Raw genomic sequence first — 22,456 nt, 5'->3', positions numbered from 1 at the left:
TCTTTTTTTTTTTTAATATTGTCATAACTTTCATTATAATAATTTTCTTTTGTAACTTGTATATTTTATTTTTCTTTAGGAATTTATTATTCTTAGAAGAGGTTTTCATAGGCTTTACCAGACTGCCAAAATGGTTTAAGGTTAAAAGCCCCTAGTGTAGAAGGATAATATTCTACTTTTGCCTTCGGGGGTTGGAAGTAGGATGAGGAATTTAGAGGCCTATTGTAGTTAAAGTTCAGAAATGCAATGTGTGCTGCTTTAGTATGGTGGCTATCTTCAAGAAAGGCTTAGGGCATTTTGAAGGGATGATTTAGATGGGATAGAATTCATCCTTTAGGAGGTAAATCATCTGTTTCTGTGTTGGCTAAGGTTGCTTATATCTCTTGTTGTAATAAAACAATAATTGGGAGGGTATTTGGGATTAGGACACTGTCCTTAAAAAATGAAATAGTGACCTTATGGCTTCAAACTTTGATTATACTTAGAGGAAAAATAAGCCCTTGTAACAAGATAATTGGGAGACTCTAGGGGATGATTGCGCAGCTGTAAGGTGAGTTATTGGGATAAATGATAGGAAGTACAGATTTATAAGAGCTAGGATTTAGAAGTATTACTTTTAAAATTAGCTAGGGTGGAATCAGACATATTAACAGAGACAAGAAACCAAGCTAGGATGGGGAGGAGTGTGTAGGATAGGAGTGAGTTATGTATTCAGGCAAATATTAGAGGAAATTAGTGACTGTTAGAACAGGGTCAAAGCCCAGCATTAGAAATTCAGGTTTATTAATTTTTGGGGAAGATACCAGTTTTACAATAGGCCCTAAGACTGGAGGAAAGAAACATATTGGTTATGTATTTAGGCCAATTTTAATATTGTGTGATGGTGTTATCTATATGGCACTTACATTCATCTGATTAGAAAAGAAAAGAAAACTATCTCCTGACGTGCTTTGGATCTTGTCTCTTTTTAGGTATTGGGATAAAATTATAGGTTATACTGTTTCATTATTTTATTAGACCTTTCTCTTAATAGTAAGGGAAACTATGTTCTTGTTGCTTTATCTACATTATTACATAAATAACTCCTTGGTAATATGCTCACTTGAGGCCTGGAATCACTGTGAATGATTTAAGGTCTCAATTTTGTACCAGAATATTCCCCTACTAGGACACTTACCTAGATTTAGAATAAGCATCCTAACCAGGAATTGGCCTTATGAGGAATGTTGTGCAGTAATAATGTTGGGGGAAGGGAATGGACTAGATTAGAGGTTAAAAAAAAATAAATTGTATTCTATTGCTGTTCATTTTAAATCAGGTTCCCATCTATCTACGTGAACTTTGAGTTGGCATAGTATTGTGGTACGTTGAATGATTGGGGAGATGTGGGCTAAAAAAACTTGAGCATTTGTTGTCTGTGACCCTGATTCTGCCACTCCCTACACTAGTGGCTTTGTGCTGCTGGGGAATGCATTAGAAAGTTCCGGTGGTGACTCAGCTGTAAAATCCACAGGAGCTGGCAAAGGAGGATGAAAGTAGAGAAAGTTAACAATTAGTCTAAAAATATTATTGCTGATTTGGTCTCCCACAGCCTTCGTGCTATCGTATTAATGAGCTGCAATCCCATTCTAGGCACTTAGCTCACCACGACTTGCCTGAGATGTATCTGCAGCCCCTGCCAGGCACAGGCTGAATATGAACAAGGGACAGCAGTTCCTCTGCAATAGTGACAGTGTCTCCTTGTCATTGGTCTCATCAGATAGTGAACTGATTTTTAGTTATAAAAATTAGATTTAAGTTGTGAATTTAGAATAGACTTTTCTAGCATAAGTTTGAGAGAACTTCTAGGACTTGAGTAGCATTTGCAATTAATGAGGATTCTAGAATGTAGTGACTTTTCTACTATGGTTTGTAATTGTAATGGTAATGTAGTGATGAGACCTTTGGGTACTTGTAGATTTTATTACTCACCAACTCTTCCAACAAACACTGCTTCTTTAGAATCTTGGCTTGGCTTAAGGAGATTATAAGAGTAGCAGCTGTGACATCTATCAGTGGTAGAATTTCCCTGCCTACTATGGCAAGAGAGAGACCTGCTAATTTCACTGACTAATTTATCTGGCATGGAATATTTCATATCCAGAAACTGGATCAGGGAGACCTTGGAAATGTGGCTTTTCTCCCCAGAAGTAAAGCTTTCCTATCCCTTTTTGTAAGTGATGAGGACAAGGTCAGAGGGTAAAGAAGGTTTTATTATATGGTGTTCAACACAAAATTGTACCATTCAGTATGGCCCTGATTCTGTGAAATGGTCTTTTTAAGCCAGGATCATGAAGGTTCCATCCTCAGAGGGAAGAAATCAAGACCCTTTTCCTTTTACTCATGTAGATGTCTAAATTTAATATGAATTAGGATGTACCTACTGCCTAATCCTAACAAAAAATCTTGGGACCACACCTTATTACCACCTGTTGGCACATAGATTCTGGTTACCTTTGAAGGCAGTAATAACACTGATTGCTTTATGAGGCCTTGTACTTCAATATGTTTGGTGCTAGAGGCTTGGCTTCCATGGGCATTTGACCATGGATGAACATGGTCAAAGTAGGATGACCTTTTTTTTAATGCCATGTTGCTTTTACTTTTGGCTAGAAAAATCTTGCCTTATTTGTTTTTTCCTGTCTTCCTTACAACTTGACAATTCGGTTCTATTAGAGGTAGTTTCCACTGTTTGTGGGAAACTAAAGCACAGAGATGAGAATTTCTCCTAGAGGTTTTGCCCTAATGCAGAACTAGAATTTGAACTTAAGCATCCTGGTGATTTTTGCAGTGCTCACATGGATCTCAAATGTCATTAATGTCATTTCATTATGAATTGAAACTCTGCCACCATTCTTCATTGTTTTTAGTTTTGACCATGTCTTTCCATAAATTTGAGTCTGGGACCTTCTTCAGGTTTTCTTGACATCCTGTGATCACTATTGAAATATCTGGGTTCCTTTTTAATTATCCCTTTTATTATATGACCGACTTAACTTTTTTTTTCTCATCACACATTTCTTGGGCATTCACTACATTCATTTTACTGTGTAGTTCCTTGTTTGTAATATATACAGCCTGCTCGTAACTACTGTGTACTTCACTTTGCCAATTGGAGATCTCAACTTAAATTCTTTGAATACTTATATCATACAATATCACCAGATTTTCCAAAGGCAATCTATCCTGCCTCTGGGTCCAAGTCAGTATTCTCAGAGGCAAAAATCCTTCCAAAGGTTGTCCTTCCAAAGTTCTTTTCTGGATAACAGCCATTCTTCATTTATCTGGTCTTTGCTATATTCTTAGACTAAACTCAGTAATTGGGAATTTCAAATGCAATTCAGTTACATCTTGATGGATTCCACTTGGTTCTGTTTGATTCTATTACCTATCAAAGTGATATTTGCCATATTGCTTTGTCATGTATCTTTGTTCTACATTAGATAAGTCATCATTTCCACAGCAAGTAGTTCAAAACCCTATGTTGAATATCATTTGTATCTAAACCATAAAATGAAGGGGGGTATAGGCTTTGGGCTGTTCTAGCTACATACTATAAGTATTTCAGTACTATCCTACAACCATTCATTCAATTAATATTATGTCAGCATTTCCTATGCCACAGGCTCCATGCTAAGCATGCTATTAAGATAACATTTTAGTTATCATTTTAAAAAAATTTCAGTTATCTGTGGTCTGGGAACACAAAGCAAAAAGTGAGGAATAGAATATCATGTTGATATTTATATAGTGTTTGCACACATTCTTCTTTGAAACCCAATATAGCTTTATTCTTTCCATCTTCAGTGTCTAAAAAGACACAAACCTCCACATTCATTGATTTTCAAAAACAGTTTTAGTATTTTTAAGGGTGAGTTGATCTTGAAATAGAAACATTGAGTTCAAGAATTTGGTCATTAAAGTAATTTTGCTTAGGGTACATAAGGTCAAAGGCAGACTTTTTTGAGGCGGGGGGGGGGGGGGAGAGGCTTGTGAAAGTCAAAGCATCTTTTTAAGACCTTGGAAATGGAAGTAATAAATGTGTTATTTCAAGTGGCTACTGTGTGCCATATATGCTAGGCACTGGTAATATAAATTTAAAAAATAATCCCTACTCTCAGTGAGTTTATATTCTGTTTGGCTGCAACATGTAAGGTAGACTGGAATGATAAGAGGTCTGAGGTAGGATACCAATTGGAATGCTAGAAAACGGGAGAGTTTGGGAAAAATATATATTCAGTTTCTTAAACATGTTGAGTTTAAGATACCTCTATAGTATTTTAGTTTGAAATGTCTAGTAGGCAATTGGAAATCTGAGAGTTGAAGGTCAATAGGGGATGGATCTGGATATATAAAATTGGGAGTTATTTACATAGAGATACTCATTAAACTTGGGGGAAGGGGGAGGAAGGTTGACTCATCAGTTCCAAGTTACTAAGAAGGTATAAATCAGATGTTGTAGAGTGAGCTCCTGAAGGAGATTGGGGTGGAAGGAGGTAAATATGGGATCATCTCTCTGCTGAGACAAGGAAGGAAGGATGAAGAAAGATGCAGGAGAAATTGGAGAAAGGAATTTAAAAGGAGTTTTTAGTATTAAGTAATCTTTAGAGTTAGGAGGAAGGGATTTCTGGAAAGGGAGAGTCATGGTTTGGATAGTGTTAGGGCTTTGAAGTATTATGGCATATTGAACATATCAAAATGAATATGGAAACCAGAGAACTATGTTCCAGTAGAGTCCGGTGTTACTTGTATGACCATGAACATATCTCTGAGAGCCTCAGTCTCTGTATCTGCAAAGTGGAAGGGGGAGATGATTGTACTACACACTTTAGGATTGTTGTGATTTGGAAATGTTTTTCAAATTTTATAACATTGTACAAATGATGTTTATGTAAAATATTTTAAATAGCTGCTATGGGGAGTAAAATGTAGTAAAAAAAGAAGATGGTTGTCATGAAGGACTTAATGTGGGCATCTGTAAAAAGCTTTGTATTGGACCAAGTACAGAATGAGTTATGGTTGAGTGGCAAGGGTTTCTGGAGTGTTAGCAAGAGCATCACTTGCAATTCTTTCTAAGTGTGAAGTGTCTGAATGACCATGCCAATTCACTTCTTTATCAAAACTTTGTCCAGTACCAGAGTCCTGGAGCTCTAACTTTCCATATTGTGTCCTGATGCTGGAAAATCTTACACATTTTTGGGAGGACAGTGAACAACTGGGTGTAATGCTTAACTAATAACTATTAGAAAACCCACATTGTAGAGCAGAGCAGCAGAGTATGCCATGGTGAAATATGATAGTGCATCTGAGATGGGATCAGCATTTTATAACATTGGGTTGGGCAGATGAGTTCTTGGAGTGATAAAATGTAGGACTAGGCCAATGAAGTGTAAGCTTCTTATAGGCAGGGTGCTGTCATTTCTGTCTTTTTATCCCTAGGACAGTGACTAATAATTGGGGATAGAATTGGGAAGAACTTTAGTCTAATTCTCCCTCTTTTTTATTCATCAAACAGGGAAATAGCTTTGTGGCCTCAGAAAAATTGACAAAGCTAAGTGCTTGTGCAAGAAGTCATCATCTAGCTAAATAATCATTTCTGTTATTAGCAGTAGTTAACATTGGCATACCATGTGAAAACTTCCCAACTTACTAGGCACTAGTTTAGACCCTAAGGATACAAAGATGAAATGGGCCACTGGATTCAGAAAGCTTTGCATATTGCTATATGCACAATTTCCCTTCCTAGAATCCAAGCTTGGGGGGGGGGGGGAGGAAGAAGAGGGAGTAGTTTCAGCAGGAAGGCATCAGCCTCAGATCATGTAGGTGAGTAGCATTCAAACTGAACTTTGAAGGAAATTAGGGATTTTAAGAGGCAGAAGTAAGGAAGGCATACATTCTGGGCTGGAGGGCAGGGGAGACATACTGTGCAAAGGAATGGGATAGAGATAGGACCTTCCCAAATGAGAAAATTTCATATTGCCATCTCTATTCTAGTCTTTGTGAGTTGCCCTAAAAGCACTATAAAGTTTAATGATCCTATTTTCAAGAGTTACAAAGCCAAGATGTCAGATAAAATTGGACCTTTGGAGGTAATTAGATAGAATAATGTACAGAATATGGGACTTAGATCAGGAAGATCTGAGTTACAAACCTTCCTCAGACACACTAGCTGTGATCCAGGGTAAGTCACTGACCCTCTCTTAGCCTTATTTTCCTCTTCTGCAAAATGCAGGTGATAGCTCCTATCTCCTAAGAGTATTGAGAACCAAAGGAGATAATAATTTGTAAAGTGATATGTAAACTTTGAAATGCTGGGTAAAGTCAGCTTTAAAATGCTCACTAGTTATTTTGTGCCTGGGTCCTCCTGGTTCTGAGGCTTTTATTGTTATTCCATTATATCTCTGCAAAGACATAGAGATGGGAACTGGTTAATGGAGAGCATATACTTTGGTTGAAGTTAGAGTGACTTAAAGGAAGTAATGCATAAAGAATGGTTAGAAGTGGGTTGAAGGACTTTAAATGGCAAACAGATTGATATTGTTTATTGTGCAATTAAGTAATCGGTCAGTTGAGACTTTATCACTTTTTATAATTCTGTGATTGGAGATATAGTTGAGGTAAGAAGACCCATTGAAGCTGCTATGGATAAGTGGTGTTGAGTGCCAGAGCTAAGATGGTGGCTCTTTGAGTGGAGAAAAGAATACGAAGACCAAACTTGTAGGAGGGAGAATCAGTAAGACCTGATAAAATGTGACTGCACTTGTGGATTGAGGCAGAAGGAAGAGCAAAGGATGATTTCAAGGAAAGAAGGTACTCTCCATGGAAGGAGAGAAATTATGAGAAGGTGTATGGTTAGAGGGAAATTGAAATTTGATGAGGAAAAAAAGATGCAGCTATTTTTTAGCTCAAGGGCTCTTAACTTTTTTTGGTATCATGGATATCTTTGGCTGTCTGAAGGCTGTTCTTCTCAAAATGATTTTTAAAGGAATAAAATAGAAGTATGAAATAAACCAATTATATTAACAAAATGTTTTTTTTTAAAACAGGCTTACAGACCTTAAGTTGAGAATTACTTAAGATGAAGATTCAATGAAAGGTTTAGATACTGCAGAAACATTATTACTAGTCTTGTGTTGTTGTGGTTAGATGTTACCAAGGGTAAAACCTAAAAAAAGGACTGTCTGCCATCACTGTATAGTTCGGGATGGAGGGGAAGGATAAAGAAAAGTAGAATCCTGAAAGGATCAAACTGAAAAAATACTATGAGGAAGGGCTGCCTTTTTAGCAAAATTGTGAATTAGTTTTTTGTTTTTGTTTTTTTTCTCCCATTAATATTCCTTCCACAGTCCTGGTCTCCTTTTACTAGCTTTAAAACTTGCCCCCAAACATCAGAAACAAGCTATTTTCTACTTTTTTTTAAACTACCAGTTTTTTTCCTCTATCAAAATTTCCTTATTACATCTCTCAGTAGTTGGGGTTCTTAATCTTAGATTTCTGTGTATCATGGATCCCTTTGGCAGTTTCAAGCCTATGGACTGATGCTCAGAATGTTTTTAAATGCAAAAAAAAGTGTAGATTATAAAGAAAACAAATTATGTTGAAATAGTTATGAGAAATACATTTATGCATATGTAAATTTAAAATAAGTTCATGAATTCTAGGTTAAGATCTTCTTAGTTACTTCTACTGTAAGTTCTTTTGTACTTTTACTGCATAGAAAATTAGTGAACTCATTCATTTTAGATTTGAATACCTAAACACTCAATGTGTTACTTTTCCAGGTGTTGGTTTAGTGGTAAAGGATAAGCTCAGGCAGGATGGTGTACAGATCCAAAGACATGAGGATTGGTAGTTGCTGTGCTGAGTTTTTTGTCTTTTGATTTGATGCATGAGAGCTGGTCTTATGGCTGTGGGATTTGAACATCTGTATCATCTCTACTAAAACCGAATAGTTTACTATTGAAAATATATCATGGAGAGATAGCCTTTGGGTAGAGAAATGTCTGCCAGGTTCTTGTTAGCTTGCTTTGCTTGCCATGGTCTTACCTTTAAGAAATGGCTTCTTTTTTGATATACCCAGAAGAGTTTTCTTCTTAGCCCTGAGTAGTATTTAGCTTGAGCAGTTGGGGTCCTTCACTACTGAAGTATCTATCTTTTGTATTGGAACTGCTCATTATTCCTTCTCTCTGCCTCTGGTCCTGAGAAGCCAGTTTGCTGGTGTGAGCAAGGGATACATTTTGAACTTTAAGAGAGGTTGTGAATTGAAGCAACAGTGCAGTGATGAAGTTTCAGAGCTAAAGATTTGAGTACTTTTTGCCTAGGTCATTGTGGTCCTTTGTTATAACTTGTTCTTGTTCTGATCCTTAGCAGTTGGCACTTTTATCCTGGTAGATTTTGTAGGCATTCTTATTCTATTGAATAGATTAACTCTACTATGGCTGGATCTGTTGGCTTATGGGATATTTTGTGGTAAGTTGATAAGTTTATAGGATAGTGTTAGTTTTTGGCTATGGATGTCTCCTAAGAACTTAGGGACAAGGCGTCAGTTTTTTTGAAGAAGATGGAAAGATTAGGGGGGGATGGGCATTGCTAGTTTCTAGGATAATGTCCAGTTTTTTTTCATGTGGTCAAAGGCAGGCAGCTACTACTAAAAAAAAAAAGTCCTGGTGCCAGTTAATTCCAGAATACATGAACTTTACATGTACTTACAAAACTACTTTGCCTTCTGTTGCTTTGAATCTTTACAGAGGTTTATAGTATTATAGGAAGTATTTTAAGGTTGTAGTATGGAAACCCTCTGGAAAAATTCAGGAGGGAACCTTATTTGAGAGCATTTCACAGAACAGGTACTCTGCATTTAAAGTATTTTAAGTCCATCATTTCATTTGTCTTCATAAATGGAGTGCCCCATTTTACAGATGAAGGAAGTGGCCCAGAGAGATTGAAACTTGCCTAAGATCATTTAGCTAGTAAATTTTTGAGGCCGTGTTCAGCCATCAACAAGTACTTGTTATGTGTTAGGCATCAAGTTAAATGTTAGAGATTTAAAAAAAGAAAGACAAAAATATGATTGCTGCTTCAGGGGAGTTCACATTGAAATGTGGTAGGCAGGAGAGAAGAGGAGGCAAATGAGAGGTAATCTCAAAGGCACTAGTAGCCAGAGTGGACCAGGAAATGTCTTCTTCTGCAAGGATGGCATTTGAGCTGTCTTAGAGGTAGTCTATGGTCTTCAAGTGAAGAGAATGGGGAGAGGGAACAGCTAATGAAAAGGCACTTAAGGAAAAAGGAATATTGGCAAGTAGTCAGTGTTGGTAGATCTTGTTGTAGGGTGCAAAAAAATTCATTGACTTTAGAAGGTCTTGAGAAGCCAGAAAACGTTTTTATATTTGATTTTGGAGTCAATAAGGATCCATAGGAGTTTGAGTAAAGGGAATGACATGGTCGTACTTGAACTTTATTTTTTTTTAACCACAGCACATTTCTTTTTTAAAGTAGTATTTTAAATATATACAAAGATAAATTTTCAACATACACTCTTGCAAAACCTTGTGTTCCAAATTTTTTTTTCTTCCCGCACTCCTCCCCAAGACAGCAAGCAATCAAAAATGTTAAAACATGTGCAATTCTTCTAAACATATTTCCTATTAGTCATGTTGCACAAGAAAAAGCAGACCAAAAGGGGAAAAAACACAAAGAAAAACAACAACAAAAAGTGAAAATACTATTCTTTGATCCATATTCAGTCTCCATAGTTCTCTCTCTGTGTACAGATAGCACTTTTTATCCCAGCAGACTTGAACTTTAAAGAGGTCACTTTCACTTTGGAAGCTAAGTGTAAAAGATGACTTGAATCATGAGAAATGAAAACTTCATATAAAATTTCTCTTCCCTCAAAGAGCTTAGTCTAGTAAAGGGATTTATAAGAATACAACTTAAAAACAAGATATATGTTATTACATAATTTCATTATAAAGTTGCCCCCCAAAATACTGTGTGGGTTCTAAGGAAGGAAAGTTATGGAGTCGAGTGCCATCTTTCAGAAAGAAATGGTTTGTGAGTTGAGGAGGAGGACTTTGAACAGACCAAACATGAAATGTAGGTCCTGATACATTGGGAACAGAGAGCCAAGACCTAGAAGTGGGAATGAGAGGTATCCAAATAGGTCAGGAATGGAGGAGAGTATTGAGAAAAGGTGGTACTGGTGAGTATTTTGCAGAGCTCTCAGTGCATGTGGCAGAAACACTACCTGGAATCAGGAGGGATCCAGTAAATATAAATGAGAGGAATTACATGATCAGTATTAAGATTATCTTGGCTGTAGATTGGAAGGAGGAGAGTGTGTAGGTTTAATTATCTGTGAGGGAGATCCTGATAGGTGGTGATTAGGGAATATACTAGCTCAGCCTTTCAAAAATGGCCTAAAGAGGATCTCCAGACATGTTTACATTATTAAATTGAGGACTTTCCAAAGAATTTTTGTTTGTGTTTTATATACAGTATGTATGTGTATATATATTTTATATAAATACTTACATGTACACATATATAAATGCATGTGATTACGTAGTCTATTATAAATTAAAATTACTTAGTATTAGGAAAATAGTTTTGAACTTGCAGACATCAAAGGGTCTCGGGGACTCTCAGAGGTCCCCAGACTACTTTGAGAGTTACTGTATTAGAGTAATCAAAGTGGAAAGAAGGGGATGCATTTGAGAGTTGTGGCTGACGTGTTAAATAAAATCTCAAGAAATTATTTTACAGATCTAGAAAAAATAACAAAGTTCATATGAAGAACAAAAGGTCAAGAATTTCAAAGGAATTAGTGGAAAAAAATGCCAGTGAAGATGGCCTAACTGTGCCAGACCTAAAACTATATTATAAAGCATCAGTCATCAAAAGCATTTGGGTACTGGCTAAGAAACAGAGTAGTTGATCAGTGGAATAGGTTAGATTCACAGGACAAAATGGTCAACAACTAACTATAGCAATCTAGTGTTTGACAAACCCAAAGTCCCAGCTTCTGGGATAAGAACTCATTATTTGACAAAAAACTTTTGGGGAAAATTGGAAACTAGTATGGAAGAAAATAGACATTTACCCACACTTAACACCACATACCAAGATAAGACTAAAATGGATTCATGATTTTGACATAGAGATGCATAGGATAGTTTACCTCTCAGATCTGTGGAGAAGGAAGGAATTTGTCTCCAAAGAAGAATTGGAATTCATAATTGAACACCAAATAGATAATTTTGATTATATTAAGTTAAAAAAAAGTTTTGGTATAAACAAAACTAATTCAGACAAGATCAGAAGAAATGTAATAAATTAGGAAAAATTTTACATTTAAATATTCTGATAAAGGCCTCATATCTAAAATATAAAGAGAATTGACTCAAATTTGTAAGAATTCAAGCTATTCTCCAATTGATAAACAGTCAAAGAATAAGAACAATTTTCAGATGAAGAAATTGAAACAATTTCTATATCATGTGAAAAGGTGTTCTAAATCACTATGGATCAGAGAAATGCAAATTAAGACAATGCTGAAATATCACTACAGGCCTCTCAGATTGGCTAAAATGACAGGAAAAGATAATGATGAATGTTGGAAGGGATGTGGGGAAAATGGGACACGAATGTTGGAGGGAAAATTGGGACACTAATACATTGTTAGTGGAATTATGAACAGATCCAAACATTCTGGAGAGCAGTTTGGAACTATGGCCAAAAAATTATCAAACTGTGCATACCCTTTGACTTGGCAGTGTTTCTATATTGGGCCTATATCCTAAAGAAATTTTAAAGGAAGGAAAGAAAGCCACATGTGCAAAAAATGTTTGTGACGGCCCGTTTTATAGTGGCTGGAAACTGAGTGGATGCCCATCAGTTGGAGAATGGCCGAATAAGTTATGGAATATTACTGTTCTGTAAGAAATGATCAGCAGGATGATTTCAGAGAGGCCTGAAGAGACTTACATGAGCTGATAAATGAAGTGAGTAGAACATTGTACACAGCAACATCAATATTATAGGGTGATCAATTCTGATGGATGTGGCTCTTTCCAACAACGGAAATGATTGATGTCAGTTCCAGTGATCTTGTGATGAAGAGAGCCATCTATACCCAGAGAAGGACTGTGGGAACTGACACATAACATTCTCACTCTTTGTTTTTGTTTGCTTGCATTTTGTTTCCTTACTCATTTACTTTTCTTCTTTGTTAGAGTTCAAATGTTGGATTCCAACACTTCTTGATCTGATTTTTCTTGTTTTGTGCAGAAAGAGAATTGTATAAATATGTTTATACATATTGGATGTAACATATATTTTAATATGTTTAATATATATTGGATTGCTTGCCATATGGGGGGGTGGGAGGAAGGGGGGGAATCTGAAACACAAGACTATGTAAAGGTCAGTGTTTATCTATGCATATGTTTTGAAAATAAAAAACTTTTAAAAAGAAAAAAAAAGTTGTGGTTGAGATGGGATCTAGAAAACTTGGTTAACTGGACATATGAGATGTCAGAGGGGGATAAGAATCAAATAGAGCTTCAACATATGGATAGATGCTAGGGGAATTAGGGTTAGGGGGAAATGAGCTGGAATTCCTTCAGGAAAAGGTCCTCTTTTTTCCTTATATATCTTTCGATAGAATATTAATCTGGGACTACTATATCTTATTGTCAGCTTTGATAATTAGTTTCTTACTTGAAATGATTCTTATCTTCTCTGTAACCAGAAATGTAAAGTAAGAATGATTTTTGAATTTGCTTTTTTTACTGTTGAGGCATCTAGATCTCAAATGAAATGTCTTACTTTCCCCCCTCCCTTTCTATTTCAGTGGCATCCCTCTCCAGACCTATAATTTTGAGGAAAGCTGGCTAGAATTGTAGACTGAGTTTTTATTATTATAAAAGGCTATTATTCCTCTTTTCTTTTTATTTATTTGACTGGTAAACATTTTCAGCTTTTAACAAGCATTGTGATAGAGCTGCTTACTTGGCTTCCTTTTAAATTGTTTAGTTTTCATTTTGAGATTCTTGTAAAGGTACATTGTGATCTAGGATTAAAGTATTCTCTCCAAACAGTGAGATTCCTGGAGGGTTTTTGGTTTCAGGTGAGTTCTAGTAGTGATTGCTTACAGCTTGATATAATGAGGAGTAACCTGTCCATGCCTCCTTTATAGCATTACCAGTAATAAGTAAGAAAGGAATAGCTGTTGGAATTTTTCCTACTCGGAGGCACTTTCATAAAGTTGACAGTTGATTATCTCATTCTGGCCAAATTCCTTCATCCCAGTTTTTGATGGAGCTTAATAAGAATTTATACTCTGCCAGTGCCTGCATATACTAATGTTCTTTGGAGGTGCAAAGTGCTGCAGGGAATAGAGTGTTTTAGGCCTATGGGACTGCAGAATGCATTTATCAATGAGAATGAAGACATACTCCTGGTGGACTAAATATTTTAAGATCTAAAACTGTGCCAGACCCCAACAGTCCTCCTTACTTTATAAGCTCCAGATAGAAACAGGTGTCCTAAAAATGCATCTAATCTAGATGACACAAATGTGCTAATTGGTTTTCTTTAAGAGGGGATTTTTCTTTATCTTACTGTAGCCATATTTTTCATGGTTCAGTGAAGCAGCTGTTTGCTACAGAGTTTGCTTTTGGTCTTTGTGACAAACCTGGTAGGGAATGAAAGAATGAATGTCACCTGAATAGTTTTTTGTTCCATTAACCTTTGAAAAGATGGTGTGAGCAAACTAACTATAGCTGGATTTGCTAGGAACCTGAGCCTGTCCATAACAAATTTGAGGTTAGAACTAAATAGAACATAGACATACATTTCTGATTTATTCTTAAGACACAAGAAAATGTTTATATGGTTCCTTCTTCCTGAGTCTAACTGGTTTAGGGCAAGGGAAGCTGAGCAAATTTAGTTCCTTAGTATAGGAGCTTAGTATAAAGAAAGTGTAATTATGGCTTTAATATTTTGCCAAAATTGTGTGATACTTGAAAGCTGGTGAGAAATTTCTCACAAGTTGATCTAGGTTTGAAACTGTTGATTACTTCTACTCATCTGGTTTCTCCATGGCACAGCAGTAGGCTTCCCCTGTTGCCCCAGAATAAATAGTTTGGACACAGCTCTAATACAGTGCAGCTTTATGGTAACCCCAAGCAGCCTGTGTTGTATCATCCTTCTTTTCAAAGTATAGTCCCTTGGGAAGTCATCCTAATTCCCCATAAGGACTCCTGGTATACATTCAGTTATTTCTTGAACTACAGTTTGAGAGGGAGTAGTATAGCACAGCTGACTTCATTATACAAAGACTTTGGAGGGTCTACTTGACTCTTAGTGGCACTGTGCCCCTTGCCAGCTCTTGCCAATTGAGTCATAAGTATATGCTAGGGCTTTATCAAATGTTTCTTGGAAGTGGTTGCTTTGGATTGCTCTTAACTGTCACTGAAGGAAAGTAGTAGTCATCACTTCTTAGATCTAATAGACATGGGAACACACATAATTCACATTCATAAGCATTTTGCAGGAAGGCCACATCCTAGTGTAGTTGGCAAATTTCCCTCACAATAATATCTTATTTATTATTTTGAAATAGGAAAGAAGAATTTAAAAATTTTAGTTGATTTGATAAATAGTTACAGAAAACACAGTACTGTAAAGTATGATCAGTTTCAAGATTAGTAGAGATGATAGTTCATTTACACAGGTAAATGCCATGTGAGTGATGCTAACAGTTGTCCTCCCCACAAAGATAGTTAAACTGTAGGCAAAATAGTTTAAACCCTTAACCTTTTGCTAGGAGTTTTCTATTAATAGCTTTCTAGTTGGTATTTTAGTCTTTGCCCTCTAATCTATTCCCTTTTCTGTTACCAGGCTACTCATTCCCCACTTAAGAATCGCTAACTGATCTCATATCAAGAGACCTCTTACATCATTTCTAAACTTTTTGTTGATCATTCAGCATTCTTTATGACCTGACTTCAACAAATGTCTGAATATTCTTATAAGGGCCCAGGGAGATCAGTTTTCTCATCCCATGTCCTTAACATGCTGTGTTATGGATCTGGTCAACATGCGTATGCACTTTAAGTGAATCCTTGTCCTTGGTAAGGATGGTAAGATTTCATCTGGACCTGACAATCTTGTTGCTTTTAGCCCTCCTTCATTTCTCTTCCATAACATTAAACATTAGGAACACCTGACCTAACATTTGATTATATATCAACTTTAATTCTCTAATGTTTTTATTAATTCTAGTTATGTCTTAATTTTTCCCAGTTACATTTAAAACAATTTTTAACATTTGTTTTTAAAACTCTTGAGTTAGTCTCTCCCTTATTCTTTTTACATCCTCCCCTCCATTGATAAGGCAAGTGATTTGATTGTACATGTGTAGTCACACAAAACATTTTCATAAGTCATGTGAAAGAAAATATAGTCAAAAAAGCCTGCTTCAATTTATTCTTTTTCTGGGGGATGGATAGCCATTTATAAGTCCTTCAGAAATTGTCTTGGATCATTGTATTGCTGTAAATAGGTAAGCTATTTACTATTGCTCATTCCACAATATTGCTGTTACTTTGTGTACATAGTACATTTCACTTTACTTGAGCTCATGGAGGATTTTCCAGGTTTTTCTGAGAATATTCTCATCATTTCTTATAGGACAATAATATTCTAAATTAATTACATACAGTTTGTTCAGCCATTCCCCAATTGATGGGCATCTCCTTTTTCCAATTTCCAATTCTTTGCCTCTAGAAAAGAGTTGCTATATATAGGTCTTTTTTTCCTTTTTTGTGTTTTATCTCTTTTGGGATACAGATCTAATAGTAGCACATCTATTTTTTTTATCCCAAACTTACTGTCTTAACACATAAATACTCCATAAATAAATGAATAATATACTGTAGCATGATCTGAATTTTTATATAGTGAAAACTTGGGCAGCTTATTCTTTTGGAAATAATCCACATGAATCTTTGTGGCCAGGATTTGGATATTCTCCTGAGCAGTGAAGGCAGATACAGACTTGGTTTAGAGTTGGAGTTCCTATGTTTTAATCCTATATTTGCTCCTTAATACCATGAGCCAGTCATTTAGCCACTCTCTTTCTATAGCTATGAATTGGACTTAACCAAAACTCAGAATAGCCCAAGTCCTAGGGGGAATTGTATGGTAGAATCTGTTTTCTAAAGGGCTATTAGTTTCTTGATAAAGCCTTTCCTGAACATAAAGATCTTTGATTAGGTGGTTTTTTTTGTTTGTTCTTATTTTATTTATTTTTACTGAGGCAATTGGGGTTAAAGTGACTTGCCCAGGGTCACTCAGCTAGGAAGTGTTAAGTGTCTGAGGCCAGATTTGAACTCTGGTCCTCCAGACTTCAGGACTGGTACTCTATTCACTATACCAACTAGCTGCCCCCTTTGCATGTCTTCTAAAAAAAAGCTCCACAAGACTTAGACAAAAGTTATTTTGGTTTGTCTTATACTGACAATTAGATATTGGTTCTGCATCTCTCAAAGGGAGGGAATAGCCAGGACCGAAGAAAAACTTCATGATCTTAAATTGGTTTTTTTCATTTTCTACCTAGTACTGAGCATGCTCAATAATCCACTGGGAAATGTACTGGGAAAACCTCCTCTGGGCTTTTTGCCCCTGGACCCTACTAACTCTGACTTGGTAGAAAAGTTTCCAACACCATCTCTGAGAGGATCCCGCCTGGATGCCCGTCCTGTCCTGGATTCTCGTTCCAGCAGCCCCTCTGATTCGGATACAAGCGGGTTCAGCTCTGGATCAGATCATCTCTCGGATTTAATTGTACGTAACTTACTTTCAAGAGAAGTGATTGGGATCTCTGAAGTGTTCTAAGTGAAGGTTCTAGTACAGGAGTGATGTCTCATCTTTTGGTGAACTTGGAACTTGGCTTGATATATCAGAAAGATGGGGGATATATGCACAGAGGAGAACAGTTGAGAAATGGTTTTGATCTCTTGTATATATTCTATTAGACTGCAGAGTCTACCACTCATGGACAAGAAATATCTCATCTTTGAGGCAGAAAATTATCAAGAAAATGGACTGTAATTCATCTTGAATGTTGTAGAAAACTTTGAAGTGGGGGACTGAGAATAGGAGTAGTTAATGGTGAATCCTTCCCTGTAGTTTGCCTCTGCCTTTTGAAGCTTGTCCTGTCCATGATACTATCCTTGGAGAAATGCTTAATCAAAACTCACAGGGATGAAATATGGCAGTTTTCTAATTAGCAGTCTTTCTTAGGATGGCCTGCTAATTTTTGTAGTTTTAGGACTAACTTCCTGAGCATGAGAACTGAATACTTTGGAGGTTGGCTATTTTTAAAATCAACTTGATTTGTATAGACAGTTTTTAGTGTCACCCTTCATTAGAAAATACAGGCTCAGATTTGTCCTGCTGGAATGGTAAAACCCAATTTTTTTTGCTTAGAGAGGTTACTTGAGTTTACCTAAAGTTTGTCTTGTTCTTTAAGTTCAAGGTGACAGAATTGCTTATATGGTCTGTCATCTGTTATTTAAATTGGTTAATATGGGCTTAACCCAGGTGGGTGGGGGACAGTTGTACAGTGTCCAGCATGGAGTTAGGAAGACTTATCTTTTTGAGTTCAAACCTGGCCTCAGACATTTACTAGCTGTGTAACCTTGGACAGTTCAGTTCACCCTGTTTGCCTCAGTTTCCTCATCTGTAAAATGAACTGGAGAAAGAACTGGTAAACCACTCCAGTATTTTTGCCCAAATGGACTCACAGAGAGTTGCATACAGCTGAAATGGCAGAACAACAACAAAACCCAGGTTTTAGTCAGGTGGAGGTATATGAGCTAGGAAGTTAAATTTTCTAAATACTTTTTTAAAAAATCTCTCTCTCTTTTTTTGGGGGGGGGCCTCCTTAAAACCCTATTTCATGACCATTTTTTTCTTTTGCAGTCCAGCCTCCGTATCTCCCCTCCTCTGCCCTTTCTGCCCCTTGGGGCTGGTCCCAGAGACCCTTTAAAGATGGGAGTTGGGTCCTGGCTGGACCAAGACCAGGCTGCTCTAGCTGCAGTGACTCCCTCTCCTACCAGTGCATCAAAGAGATGGCCGGGAGCATCAGTTTGGCCTTCTTGGGACCTGTTAGAAGCTCCAGAGGATCCTTTCAGTATTGAGAGGGAGGCCAGACTCCATAGACAAGCTGCAGGTAAGCTCTGGGTCTGATCACTTTTAATTTCTCTCTAAGTCTGACAGAGTCCATATTAAACACTTAGTTAATTGAATGGAGCTTGAGCTGAGCCCCCAAGCAGAGGACTTTTCTACAGAAAGAGTACAAGCTGTCCATTTCCAGGAGACAAACCTATTGAATGTGCTTATAAATCATTCGGAAGAAGAATACACAGTGAAATTACAAAGTTTACTGGTGGACTCTGTTTTTTGTGTTAGCAGAGTTTCAAGCAGATGTGAATGAACTAGAGGATGATGTCTCTGGGTTGTGTGGAGAGAATAGTAATAGATGAAACTCTGTCTAGTTTCAAACAGGACAAGAATAAAGACTTCTAAGGCTTTTCCAGTGCTGACATCCTATTAGAACATGTTATAAGTCTATACATGTGATATTTTAACATATTTACCATGTATTAGGACTATCTGCCTGCCATCTAGGGGAGGAAGTGGGGGGGAGCAAGGAAGGAGGGGGTAATTTGGAACACAAGGCTTTGCAAGGGTCAATGTTGAAAAATTACCCATGCATATGTTTTGTAAATAAAAAGCTTTAAAAAAGCTTTAAAAAAAAAAACTATACATGTGGATGATGAAGTGTGAACCTGTTTGGCTACATAAGAAAGATTCCCTGAAGACATTTGCCCACTATGCTGCGCTATCAAAATCAATATTGCTTCATACCAAGGAGATTATTAGAAACAAGCCAAAAACATTCTACTTCCTTTAGACCAAATCACAGTGAATAGGAAATAAGCTTATTGAGGGCAAGGACTATTTGTTTGGCTTTATATCCCCAATGCTTAAATCTCATAATTCATAGAATCTTGTGTTACACTTAAGGCCATAGCAGCCCAGTGCCCTATGGCCTAGGCATCTGTCTATGCGAAAATGCCAAAGTACATAACTAGATAGAGTGCCTTAGAGTCAAACTTGGTGTTAAACCTGCCATCTATGAATGTCAAAATCATTTTTGAGTACTTTTGGCTTTTATAATATCTTTGAGGCCTAAGGTTTCTTACTTGGATCTGTATAAAGTCATGCTTACTTGTGATTTCCCTCAGTTTGCCTCTTAGGCTTGAGGCAGTGGAGGCTTTGGAGAGAGCTGAGCTTATATCCCAGGCTTGTCCGTGGTATCTGTGTCACCTTGAGTGACTTGACTCTTCTGGGCCTCCTTTTCTTAATTAAGATCCCTTCTAGTTCTAAATATATGATCCTATGGTGATATATTTTATTCTTGTAATCCAAGTTTTAACAAGTCCAGATGCACTTATTCCATCCGTTCTTTTCTATTCTGAAAGTTTTAGAGCTGTAAGGGCCCCTTCACAGCATTTCATCCAGTCCCTTCACTTTTATAGTTCAAGAAACTGAGACTCAAACAAGTAAGATCAATTTGCCCCAGGTTTCCCCAGAAAAGACAGGTGCCCTGACTCCTAGATCCCAGTCTCTTCCCTCTGTGCTGATGCCACTTAAATGACATTTTCTTCTCATTCCATCTTTCTGACTTGAAGAATTTTCATCTTTGGAAATCTGTTTTAAAATAGGACCTGCCCCATTTCTTGATCTTTTTAGCAACCTTCTAAATTCATCTACTCACAGCATTTTTGTTTTTAAGCATAGACAAAATTTTGCTTTCTAAAATGTTTCTTGGAAGTCTAACTTTATGGCTATAATAGCACATTAGTATATTTTGGTCTTTGGAGAAAAGTATTTAATGTAGGTTTAGGTGTTTGCAAATCATTCTGTAAAAGACTTATATGGTCTTAGAAAAGATAGAATTATGCTAGAAAAATTCCAAAGAAGGAAGGCTAAAAAATCAGCACCCAAGAGTAGAGACTAAAAGGAGATATAACTTAATATCTGTATGAACAATATGGGAATAAAGAAGCTGCATCCTTACTATTTAGGCAGTACATCTCAACATTTTACAACTAGGTGATCATTTTGAGGTGGAGTGGGAGTTTAGACTTTTGATAGAAAAAAATCAAGGTTAAAAGAAATTTTAAAATGAATTAGTTGAGAAAGTGATAAAGGTTTAATTTCTTTCAGAGTTAAATAAGCTTTCTTTATGATAGTTGTGACTTAGTTGGATCTAATTGTCTCACTTTGACATTAACTCCAAGGAAGAATGAATATCTCTTCGTATTGATGTCAGGTTTCTAGGTTAGGTAGTTCATACATCTGAACTAGTTGAGTAATTTGCACATGGATGAAGTTATTGAATATAACTTTTGTTGGCAGCATCTTCATTCATACTTACACATTATAATATTAACTAGTCCAGGGGCAAGAAAAAACATTAAAAACTCACAGATTCTAATTGGGAAAAAAAAACTTGTTATAGAAATGTTATAAGTAGGTATTTTGTTATTGTATGAGTTTTGAGTTCAAGCTGCCTTCGTAAAATATGATTGAAAAGGGGGAAAAATACAAGTAGATGTAGAAAAATTATGCATTGTGTAAAATATATTTTCTTTGATTAAAAAAAAATCTTAATTCACAGTTTTCTTGGTAAAATGCTGTCTTTTGCTACTCAAATTACTAAGACCATTATGTAGGCCCACCTTCTTTGTCTCCTCTTCAGGTTTTTCTGTAAGCTGGATTGGGCGTGGATGGGTAATCCTATCCAAGCCAATGAGGCCTTTTTCAGTGAGAATAAACTCACACTACTAATGGTATTATTAATTTTATTTTTTAATTTTTAAAATATTAAATTTCACTTTTCTTCAGTTACATGTAAAAACTTGATTTTTTTTCTTGATTTGCAGTTTTAAATTTTATTCTTTCTTCCCTCCCCTCCTCTATCCCCTTACTGAGATAGTAAGCAATCTGATACAGGTTGTATATGTGTAATTATGTAAAATATTTATATATTAGTGTTTTTGTATAATAAAACTCAAAAAATAAAGTGAAAAATAATTTGCCTCTGTAGGTATTCAGATGCCATTAGTTCTTTCTCTTGAGGTGAATAGCATTTTTTTTTTAATTACAGGTCCTTTGGATTATTTTGGGTCATTGTGGTGTTAAGAACAGCTAAATCATTCACAGTTGATCCTTGTACCATTTTTCTGTGAATTGTGTATGATTGTCCTCCTGGTTCTTATTTTACTTTGTGTCAGTTCATATAAGTCTTTCCAGTTTTTTCTGGAAATCATCCATCATATACCACAACTTGTTCAGACATTTCCCAATTGATAGGTACCCCTTCGGTTTCCAATTTTTTAGTCAATAGTATATAAACAAAGGAACATTAGTTTCATATTAAGTATAAGCATATCATCTATTTGACAGGGATTGAAGGCAATTTTTGTCCCATACTTTTCTTCTCCAATATGTTAATTTGTATATCTTGTAGTATTTGTTAAATACCTGTCAAATCGAATGCCATATTATTTAGGTAGAATAAATAAATCCTTAATAGTTATTAAATCTGAATGGAGCAAAAATCATTTAAAACCCCCCTAATCAATACATGATTAGTCACATTTCACTCTGTGACATCTTACTTTTTATCTTTTGAAGCTGTGAATGAAGCCACTTGCACCTGGAGTGGTCAGCTTCCTCCTCGAAACTACAAGAACCCTATCTATTCCTGTAAGGTGTTTTTAGGAGGAGTTCCTTGGGACATCACGGAAGGTGAGCTAGTCCCAGCAGTTTGCTCCTTGTTTGAGATGTTCAGATTATGGGATAAGTAGTTTTAGCATTTGCACTGTATAGGGTAGGCTGTTTGGGGATTGAAAATAAGAGGGAGGTTAAATACCTAGTTTTATGCTAGTCAGAACAGGAACAGTCTCACCAGGGTCCAACTCTCCAATCTGGTGTGTAGTTTCTAAAATGGTTCTTTGTGGGATAGAAGTAGCCAATCTCTCAGGGGCTCAGGAAGAGAATATTTTTGCCTGTAAAATATTTGTTTCTCTCTGCCTCCATACATCTTGCCTTTTTCTCTGCAGCTGGATTGATTAATACCTTCCGTGTATTTGGCTCTTTGAGTGTGGAATGGCCTGGTAAGGATGGCAAACACCCCCGCTGCCCTCCCAAAGGTAATATGCCTAAAGGTAATAAAGACATGGTAGGACACCTTTTTTTTTTCCCTCCCTGGTATGTGACCACACTGAGGGATGCTGGGATGTCACAGCTGCATGCCGCTAACTTGGTGAGAGCA

The 22,456-nt window shown here is 36.5% G+C and overlaps 1 protein-coding gene across 5 annotated transcripts in view; it reads left to right on the top strand.

Moving 5' to 3' along the window:
- CPEB1 (cytoplasmic polyadenylation element binding protein 1) overlaps positions 1 to 22,456 on the top strand; it is a 74,953-nt gene that overhangs the window by 41,502 nt on the left and 10,995 nt on the right. For 3 of the 5 annotated variants that reach the window (XM_051981918.1, XM_051981916.1, XM_051981920.1), the window contains 4 exons: positions 16,664 to 16,890; positions 18,031 to 18,280; positions 21,817 to 21,930; positions 22,245 to 22,349. In XM_051981918.1, coding sequence (XP_051837878.1) covers positions 16,664 to 16,890; positions 18,031 to 18,280; positions 21,817 to 21,930; positions 22,245 to 22,349 — 696 coding nt within the window. The remainder of the gene's footprint in view (positions 1 to 16,663; positions 16,891 to 18,030; positions 18,281 to 21,816; positions 21,931 to 22,244; positions 22,350 to 22,456) is intronic. The other 2 variants (XM_051981919.1, XM_051981917.1) reach the window with 1 other exon arrangement.

The sequence above is a fragment of the Antechinus flavipes genome, chromosome 2 (assembly GCF_016432865.1).
Source record: "Antechinus flavipes isolate AdamAnt ecotype Samford, QLD, Australia chromosome 2, AdamAnt_v2, whole genome shotgun sequence".
Taxonomy (NCBI): Eukaryota; Metazoa; Chordata; class Mammalia; order Dasyuromorphia; family Dasyuridae; genus Antechinus; species Antechinus flavipes.
Note: the sequence above shows the minus strand (reverse complement) of the source record. Positions and strands in the feature narration are given on the sequence as shown.